At 38.4% G+C, this 10,773-nt stretch overlaps 1 protein-coding gene across 1 annotated transcript in view; it reads left to right on the forward strand.

Moving 5' to 3' along the window:
* LOC107045707 (tRNA dimethylallyltransferase) overlaps positions 1 to 10,773 on the forward strand; it is a 137,758-nt gene that overhangs the window by 18,291 nt on the left and 108,694 nt on the right. Inside the window, exon 2 of the mRNA XM_015268044.1 lies at positions 8,938 to 9,075. Coding sequence (XP_015123530.1) covers positions 8,938 to 9,075 — 138 coding nt within the window. The remainder of the gene's footprint in view (positions 1 to 8,937; positions 9,076 to 10,773) is intronic.

Below are 10,773 nucleotides of genomic sequence, written 5' to 3' on the forward strand. Positions count from 1 at the left end.
TTTCTGTCACCTCCGAGGGTTTCATTGGCATCAGGGGGTCAATAAATACAGAATCAACGTTCACTATTTTTTATTTAAACACCGCCTGCAAACGGGGAGATGAGGGTGGCTAAAATATATTCTGCAACCCTGTCTCCTCGTTGGCTACAAATTTCAACCCTCCGCATACATGCCTTCACCCGCTCGTAAAATCACGCGTTCTCGGTAGCATCGAGGAGGACTTCTCAAGACCGAAAGAACTGAGGATTCGAAAGGTTTCTGAAAAGTACGTCGCAGAACTGATTAGGACTTACCAGGTCCATCTAGGTCTGGAGAGATCTTGAAAGACCTGTATACGTCCAATCAGAACCAAATCCTCGACTCGGGCAATTTCGGCACAAATTACCTTCACGTTTAGCAAATTTTTCCAATTGGGTTAACCCATGGAAAAATCTTATGTGGAAAATATATGAGCCCTATATAATCCATACATGTCGAAAATAATCTAAATCATTTCCCACTGAATTCTTAAAATACTTCCACCCCAGAATTTGGGATTTTTCACATTTCCAATTGGTCCATAATTGAATGGAGTGCAAAATATGTGTTCGTTATACATTTCCACCTCCATTGCGACCTTTTCGATAGCAGAAAAATATCTTCATCAGTTATTATTGGCTATTGTACCTTCCATACAGCTATAATTCTACGTGGATACGTCCATGGTCTTTCTTTCTTTCTCGAATTTCCGAGAAACTCCGTGAATTCCCTCGCATTTTCTAGAAACTCCTTGGATTTTTTCAAAATTTCAAGAAACTTCTCAAATTATCTCGAAATGGCTAGAATTCTCTAGAATTCCGATGGATGGCGCTGCACATAAGAACTGTTTCCCAAAAATGACCCTCCAGATTGATACCATAGACGAATCCAAGTCAAAAACTCATTTCCCTTAGGTGGGCGGTACATGCACACTGATAGAATGATTCATTTATTCCACACGACATTCGTTAACTATTAACGACTGGTAGAGTTGAATATGACCAAATAAATATTCGTTAATAGTTGACGAATGGTTTACTTGAAAAGTGAAAGTCGAGTCAAATAAGACGTCTCAAATATGCATTCGTTAACTATTAACGAATGAACATTTGGTGAGACCAAATAGACCCTAGCCTTCGACCAAATCTATTTGTTAACAATAATTAATTCTGTCTATCAGTGCATCAGCTCCCCTCCCCAATTTTGCGAACAACTCTTCATCTGCCCCTGCAGTGTGTGCAATGAGCAATCAAAAATATTTAAATACCCAGAGTTATGGTGAAATAACGTCACGTGTTGCGTTAATCAAATTTTTCGTCTATTTTCTCAAGACTTGATTATCTCATCAGATTCTACCAGTGATATCACCACTTTGTACCCGCGACAGGGCCTTCAAAACCTCATAAAAATGTCAATCTCAACGTATACTGATTGCTAAAAATGTAGCCAGAAAATTCCCACGTAACCGGTTTTCCCCTCCAATGTTGACTCTCACCCAAAACAGCCATGTGTGGATAGTTTTCAATGTGAATATTCTTCTGTCAATGTCAAATTACATTGTAACAGGTTCAGCTAATTTATGAGGCAATAGAGTGTCACTGCGGCACAACGTTTGATCTGTCGCTCTAACGTTTAGTGGCTAAACCTTTTGAGTCTAATGGCAGTTGAGGAAATAATAAGTAACGACCGGTTTTCGAGAAGTTGGGATGACGTCAGATGCTGGGATACCAGATATGTATTCTGTATTGGCGATTTAAAAATACTGAGAGCTGCAACACGATGAAAGAAAGGGAAACAAAAATATGCGAGAAAGAATGAATGAATGAATAAAAAGATTCAGCAAAATAATATACTCCAGTAATAACCGACGTCCGAATGAGAAGTACCGATGCACAAAGAGTAGGATCATGTCTGATGAAGTATGAAAGAAAAGAGGTAGAAAAGATCGTGAGTATTTGCCGTCTTAACCACAGGGGTCAGTTTTCTGTGATGCAGTGAATGACGTCGATCAGGTTCTCCATTCACTTCCCTGACGGAAAGTATACCCTAATCTTCATATTTTCTCTTGATTCTCTTGATGCACGGAGAAAATAACCTAATAAAAATCACGCGGCAAAACGTTATTCTGACAAACAGTATTTGGAAATTTGTACTTGAAATAGGAATATTTTCTACATTTTTTTCAATGCAAAAAACATTGGAATAGATCGTTTGAATTACAATAATTCTAATGCATGAGAAATCCTTTAATTTCATAATGTCATTTATTTTTAAGAATTATAGAAAAATCGCCAAGAGAAGAGATAATGACGTTACATCTTCTTATACCTTGAATTTGAGTCGCTACGAGGCGCTACTTGCGCTCCAGAGATGCACGGAGAGAAATGTACAAGAAAAATTACCGTGCTCGCACAGTAAAGTGGGTTCAGATGGTCTTTCCAGGCGAAATGTACCGCAAAGAGTAGGAAAAAGTACTGTTGCACGAGTCATTTTTCGGATAAATGCGGGGAAAAATTCTTGTACAGCACGGTAAAATCGAAGCGACAGTGAATTTTTACGAGAAATAGGAGAAAAATTATGACACTGGCTGGCAAATTTTTTCGGTGCTCTACCAGAATCCTAGGACCCGATCGCGCATTCGTAAGATTTCGGCACTCTTCGTCCCCCCTCCGCAATCACGAACATCAACTCAACGTGACCAGATGATTTATTCCGTCGCCTGCTCTAGCTTCCTCTCTCACATATCTCCTTACTGAAACCCCAGGTTAATGTTTTTCACAATATCAATTCAGTGAAATATTAATTAGTGTTGTGATAAAACGGTTAAGAAATAACATAGGGGAGGGTGGGGCAAAACGGCCCCCCTTCAATTGTCAATAACTTGTGAATGACATTATGAAAATTCCCAGTTTCAACTTCATTTTGAAGATAATTTTTCATTCTTCAAAACGAGCTCTAACTCATCCCAATCGGATTATTGAATCGGAAAATATTGACGATTGAAGGGGGACCGTTTTGCCCCATCCTCCCCTAAGTGCCCTTTATTTTCTCTTCATGAGGTGTATAACGCTGTAGAGATACATTGGCCTGTCAAGCGTTCCACATACGTTTGCCGCGCATTCCGCTTTTAATATGGGAGAGAGGATATGAAGGAGAGGTTAAAATAAAATTAATAGGATGATATGTTGAATGACAATGTTTACTCATTTTTAACTATTGAATGTAATTTATCATGTAATAGAAAACAGGGATCAAGCTTTTATTGTGCGGTACCGAAATTTTTACTATGCAGCACCGGAATTTTTCTGGTGCTAGACAATTGAACCCAGTTTACCAGACGGCACGGTAATTTTTGCCTGAATTTCTCCTGAAAAATTCTGGAATTTTTTTCTCCGTGTGGGAATAAAGTGAAGTTAATAATCGGAGGTGATCAATCGTTCTTAATTTTGGGTGGAGATGCCTAGTAATGTCAGTAAACTTGAAAAAATGATGTTTTTAAAAAAATGTCTGTACGTATGCATGTGTGTACACATTCGTGTTCGCATGTCCAGAACTGGCCCCACAACTCGAGAATGGTTAGCACAAAGAGGCTTAAATTCTGGCTGCTAATTGGTAGTACAGTAGAGGCTTCGTATAAGATACCTCTCTATAAGATCCCTCGAGCTCCGAGCGCTCGAGGCCTACCCCCACTCTCGGCACTTTTATCGCCTCCCGAATGTTTATGTTCCGTGGGCTTCTTATAAGATACCTACGGCCCCGATCATTTTTCAATGGGAAAGAGTAGTTATAAGGATCAAACGGTGTTAAGAGTCAAACGGGAGGGATGAACGAAGTGATAATGAAGGTCTCATGACCTTAAGGGTGGCTCACACCACTTTTTTCAAGTAATGGAAATATACATCGATTTTTTTTTCACTTTTCCCATCGAAAAATCGTAATTTTTCGTCTGTAATTATTCTCGAGTCCACCAACAATCCCCCAACACCATTTGCCATTCCATCACGCGGTGTTATGTTTCGAGAGAAAAGGGAACGGGGATGATACAAATTCAAAACATTAAACACATATAAATTGAGTAGTTATCGATATTCATTCAGTAAAAATGAAAATTGCATTGAATTCGGGAACATCGAGCGAGGTATCTTATTTGAAACCCACTGATCCTTATTTTTCTCTTCTCTATTAGTGATGCCGTCGAGATTACACGATAAAATTTTTGGCTAGATCATCACGGTCAGAAAAAAAATCGAAAGTTTTGGAATTGTCGCAATCTCGAAAGACATCATAACGATATTCCGGTGATATAAAGACAGAAAAAAAGCGAAAAAGTCGAGACTCAGGCAAGATAAGTCCTTCCAAAATCGTGACGAAATGCACCGATCCAATGTCTTGCGAGATTGCAAAGATTCCAAAACTTTTGATGTTTTTTCAGACAGCGATGATCTATCCAAAAAATTTATCGTGTGGTCTCGACAGCATCACTGCTCTCTATGGACGCGCGTAGTGCGGGCATAGGGGTTCCCGGAATTCCACTCTCCTACTGGCCCTAAGGTATCTTATACGAAACCTCTACTGTACTGATAGTCAAATTTGTACTAAATTTCAGCTCGATCGGTTGCGTGGCTCCCGAGATATAGCGATTCGTCAATAATTAATAAAAAAAAGGGTTCATAGTTCGATTCCGCGAAGTGTTTTTATCATTTCTAATACAGAAACTCATTTTTTCGACTCGTTTTTCGTGTAGTTTCGTCTGGACAACCACGTTGTCGAGTTAGGTTACTGAGTGTCAAAAGCATATGACCCTCCCTTTTGTTTGACGTCGCGGGTAAAAATCGTTTTTTGCAGTTATCTTCTGAACCATTCGATCGATTTAATTTTGTTTTAATACTCGTCATGATGATGAGTATTCAATTAAATCGAAAAAAGACCACGCAACCCGAGCAATGTAGTTCTATTCAAGTTTTTTCATTTTTTCACTTAAATTGCTGGTTTCCCTGAAATCCCATTCAGTGTCTTGAAAAATCCTAGTCGATTGTCCATGAAATTTCAATTTTTTTCCAACAGTTTGCATCACAATTACGCGTTTCACCATAATTTCTTACGTAATTTTTTTTTTCTGAACATTTTTTTTTCCTGTGTTTGTGCGCAATTTTTGCCTCATCACAAGGGTAGAAACCGGAGTTTCCGCTGCATCTTGTTCCATGGAACTGGCATGTTTTGAGCGGATGAAGGTACGCTTTATGGTTCATAAAATGACTGTCGCAAGGGAGATGACATAGAACTCTAAATAAACCCAGAATGGCAATTGAGATACTTAAATACACCCAGTTGTATGGTTTTAATGACTCATTCCGAATATTAATGCGCAATATCTGTTAATTACCAGTGCGCAAGACTGGATAGTTCCCGAGTTAGGAAGGGATTTCTTCTCATCAAAGTAAAATACATGGTGTGTCCTATAAAATCATATAAGTACATCGTTGACTTAACACGTTAAAATGGCAATCTCATATATTTCTTCCGCGTCATTTTCATCGTTGGTCGAGCACGAGGGATGAGCTATTTTCGACGTTAGATGTAATTATGTTGCTTGGGTAACATTCGAGAGTTTAAAGAGAACGGAGGAAAAAAGGTGAAGAGCAATGGAGACAACCAAGGAGGGAGGATAGGAATTGAGAAGGGAAACTCTCAGTTACGAGGAGCAACTGAAGGAGCTAATTTACTTAGCACTGGTCTGTAACACTCGAGGGCCTCATTTCAAGAGTACACTGAGGAGGAAACGAGGTAGAGGCTAATGCTTTGGCGCGTTTTCTAATAACATTAGTGTATGCTTCAGTTTTCCGGGAATCCATCAGACATATTTTCTAATTAAGTGGATCTTGATATTATTTATTTAAAGTGCCGAAATCTGTACATGAGATTTATTTACAGTGTCGATCGAGTTGAGTAAGCCTACGTTGTTTATGTTAAAAGATTTACATAGTTTGTTTATTGTTGACAATGGGATGGGTTATACTTTTATTCTACATTATTTTAGGTACTTGCATATTTCTTCTATGTTAATGTGGTCAGTTGCATCCACAAATTTCTTAGTTGTGAAAAGAGTTGCTTAGGCGATAATGTAACAATTTCTTTGGATATCATAATTCGGGCAATGCCATTAAATATGATCAAAGTCTTGAGATTCCGCACCATAGTACCGCTCCATAGTACCTATTACTATTACGCATTTGTTCACAACGAAACTTTCAAGAAATATCCGATAATTATGAAGGTCTCGGGGTATTACAACTGACAATAGCTTCTCTAGATAGTTTACATTGTACCAGAATTTTGGAGACTTTTTAAAATACAGTTCAAAGTATGAGGAAGTCTTGTGTGAAATTTTTCAATCATCGTGTCATTTCTCCTCGAGCAATTTATGACTCCGAAGAAGATACCAGAAGGGATATGCTACACGCGGTTTTGTATCACTTGCAGGAAGTGGTGGAGTATTTCATTCCGGATTTCGCAGCTTAAACTTCTTAATCCATGTGTGGCATCGCAATTTATGTATCATCTGATTAATACATCTGCTGAATGATGCTGATAAAAAGAATATATATCGACGCAACGTCTGTTACTTTCGATGGAATTCTTCAAGTTTGTTCCTGTCTTCTGGTTTTTCCTCTTGATTCTTTTATTACACCTCTATTTATAAAATGTTTCTCCAGGGCGCCCACAAGATCCTCTCCAATATTTGATATTTTTTCTTTCTTGGCACATCTTTATTCAAACCGCCTAACTAATAGCGCGTGGCCTATGGGGTCGAGTCTATTTAAGGTCCTTCTCGTTAGACCGCGTGGCAGAACGTACTTCCGGCTCTTAGGTGAATTAGAGTTGCTTGCTAATATGCTCGTGGAATTTTCAAACGAATCATTAGGAATAATTTTATATATTCTGGTGGATGTTCTCTCGTCGCTTTCGCACATTAGGCACATACAACGAGCCTTGCCAAATAAGAGGATAGTGTATTTTCGAGGCCCGTTTTCTTTCCGGTGGGTAGAATAATCTCTCTCTACCACGTTGTTTTTTCATTCATCGTAACAATGCCTCTCACTACATTCAAATGTCCGCTTGTAAAGGATTCGTGTTAATCCACATGACAGACGCTCATAAGCTAAAATCCCCGCGGGCGGGTGAGATTATTCTTAAAAATATAATTCAATTTTCATATGCTTCGATACTTCCGGTTAATAGTAGTGGTGATGGCGCCAGGCCGAGCAGATTGGAACAAATTGCTGGGGATCGATGATGATGTTGACCGCGTGATAAATGAAGTGAGACGAAATGGAAGTCATTTGATCATAGCCAGTGTTACCATGCAGTGACCAAGGTAAATCGATGAGGTGGAAAAAAAAGAAAACAAAGGGACAAGGTGGGAAGGTATACCAGGGAGGGATCAAACTGTGGTGTGCGGTTTCCACCTTTGACAAACCTGTTCTCTTGAGTGATTTGCGAATTGCAGGATTGGTAGGCAAAAGTACTGAAATCACGTGAACCCCACGATATAAATTAGCACTGGAAAAGTAGAATGAACGGAATGAATTCAATCTTCACCCTAATCTCGAAAACCTCATTTCCTCACAAAACTCTATGTTATTTTTGCTCTTCTAAACTAATTATTATCAATAATGTTAGACTGCCGATTGAGCACAAACTCAACTAGAATGTTTCTATTGCTATTAATTTCCGTTTAGAAGCTATTTCAGATTTTTATCTTCAAAATTCAAGTTATGTTTATACTACTTTAACCCTAGTTGGCTCACCATACCGGTTAATAAAAAATTGCACCATTTATGTAAAATAGCCCGGAAAATGTTTCTGAAAGAATCGAGAATATATTTTAAATGTTTTAAGAACAATTTTTCTGCCAATGTTACATGAATAGTGCAAATTGTTCTACTAAATAACACGAAATTAGCTGTGTAGGAATCGAATTTCAAAAAACTAATTCGTAATTGTTATTGTACACATTTTTTGCAACTATTTCCAGAAAAAAATTCTCTAGCTCAAAAATTGGAGGCCCTGGACTATTTTTAATATTTTAAGCATTTGCGGGGCAAACGAACAATAAACAATTAATTTGTTTGTACTAATTATTGGTTTGTAGACATTAATAATCGATTTTCAATGCATGAGACATCTCATCGTCGTGTCTCCCCTTAACATGGGAAGAAATAACTCATCTGTTGAGAATAATTTTTTTTCTAATGAAGTTCAGGAATTACGTTTTTCTAAAAACTGCTATAATTGTTTAAACACTTCAATTGAAGAAGTCACTTTTTCTTAATTTTCCGTTTAGCCAGCCGATGGCAATTAAAGAAAAACGACGTGCTGCGGCGTTCCCCTCATCTGGTGACCAATTTAGGTTTAATCCACTACTCAGCGTGGATAACCTAATTATTGAGCCTCTGACGTCATATAATGAAGGACAATGATGGAATGCGAATAAAGAATGGCTAGAAAATATCTTCCGGTTATTTTAGTAAAGGTTCTCGTCCACCTAGACGTTCAGGGGATACTCTCTGTAATCCCAGATTTTAAGGAGGGGCCCCAGAAATAATACGTAATTTATCCTCATGATTAATTTGCATATTGAATGACGAAAAATTCGGGGCTCTCCTTTTCTGTAATTATACGCTCCATCAGTCATCGAGCGAAGCAGTCACTGATTATTTCCGACTAATTTTCTCAATCTGACGATCTCAGCGGGACGTCCACACTCATTGATCTCACACGTCACGCAACTTGCCGCTGTGACAGTTGATACTGATTTAATTATTATGATTACATCATTAGAAGCCATTCCCAGTGGCATCGTCAGAACAACTAAATCATTAATAAATGGAATTTAAACGCATTTTTTTTTGGTCCCAGGTGTACAAAGGATTGGACATCATTACGGCGAAAGTAACCAAAGAGGAAAAGGAAATGGTACCCCATCATATGCTCGATGTTGTTGATCCACTGTTCAACTACTGTGTCGTTGATTACAAGAAGAAAGCTCTGCCGATCGTATCCTTTTGATAGAAATCACTGATATATCGACACCATTATTTTGCATCAAGATCAACCTGATTTTCTTATCAATCCCTCATTTTGTTCCTTTTCATTAACGGGAATCAATAATTAGAGAGAATACGGAAAAAAATATACTTGATTCAAGTATATTTTATACTCGAATGGGGGATCGGTGTTTCAATTCGAGGAAGATTATTTCGTATCAGCCCGGGTTGTACCAAGTGCTCTCAAGTGTAATATACGGGTCAGACACTAAGTGTGAGAATATAAGGGTCAAAAAGTGGAGGTTCAAAAATAAGAATCGGAATATTAGAGTCAAAAACTGAGGGCCGGAATGTAAAGGTGAAGGCATGAGGGTCGGAATGTTAGGGTTCGGAAAAGGGGGCCAAAATATTAGGATCAAGAAATTAGGGTCAGAATATAAAAGTAAAAAAGTGGGTGTCAGGCAATGAGGGCACATAAGGACTAAAAGCGGTGATCGAACATACTATATGACTTATATCTAGACCCTTATTGCCTGATACCCACTTTTACTTTTATATTCTGACCCTACCATCGGATTGAAAAGTATAGACCTCTGAGCCTCAACTTCAGAGGTTGAACAATAACCCAACACATTCAACTTCATATTTATTATAGTTATTTGGTATGTCTACAATATATTTCTAAGGAAAAAAATTGATATTAATGTTTAGGAATGTTGCAAACCCGAAAAATCCTGCGCGCCAGGGGTCGATAGTTTTTAACTCGATAGTAATGTTTTGACCCTTATATTCTGACACTTAGTGTCTGACCCTTATATTACACTTAAGTGGGCTTGCACGGAGAGAAATATTCAATAAAAATTACGTATCTTTTCGGTAATTCCGCAGCGAAATGTGGTGTATGAAATTTTATGGACCTGTTACGGAATTTTTCCAGACCGTTCCGTAATTTTTAACTTAATCTCCTGTGAAAATTACGATACTGTCACTTAAATTTTCTAAGTCTCTTCCGTAATCGTCGAGCGCATTGTGAGTTCCGTAATATTTATTGAACATTTCTCTCCGTGTGCTACAACCCGGCCTGATACAAAAGCATCATCTTCTAATTGAAATACCCTAATTGAGTATAAAATATACTTGAATCAGCGTACTCGTTCTGCCACAATTCACCAATATTATTGTGTCGATTGAAATTTAAAGGACTAATTATTTTTTACCTCACAGTTTTTCCAGAAGTTCTGAACAATTTTTCGAACTAACATTCCCCCACGCGATTATCTGAGTTGTGACGTAACTTTTCGTGAAGGTTTTTCTTCGTGAAGATGATCAATTTTTGAGACTGAACAGATTCGAAGGGATGGTGAAAAAAGTCCTTAAATGTCAATGTCCCAAGGATCGACAAACCACAAATTCGGATCTCACTCGTTCGATTAAAACGCGTTTTTCGGTCCCTGGGACATAAAATATTCTATATCAGGCGGCGATAAGGGAGATATTTGTTAACTCATGACATTTTCACATTCGTCAGAAATAGTTATTTGTGTCACAAGGCCCGTAAGTGGACGTTTGCGATGAGTGTGAAGTTAGCAGCACGAGGCGTCGGTAAGGTAGGGACGAGTGTTGCTAACTCACACGAATCGCAAACCGCCACTACGGGCCGAGTGGCACATGCTATTTTTTGTCATGAATGCCCGGCGGTGTGGGGGGG

This window comes from Diachasma alloeum, unplaced genomic scaffold (assembly GCF_001412515.2).
Source record: "Diachasma alloeum isolate Michigan unplaced genomic scaffold, Dall2.0 Dall_scaffold_00181, whole genome shotgun sequence".
Lineage (NCBI taxonomy): Eukaryota > Metazoa > Arthropoda > Insecta > Hymenoptera > Braconidae > Diachasma > Diachasma alloeum.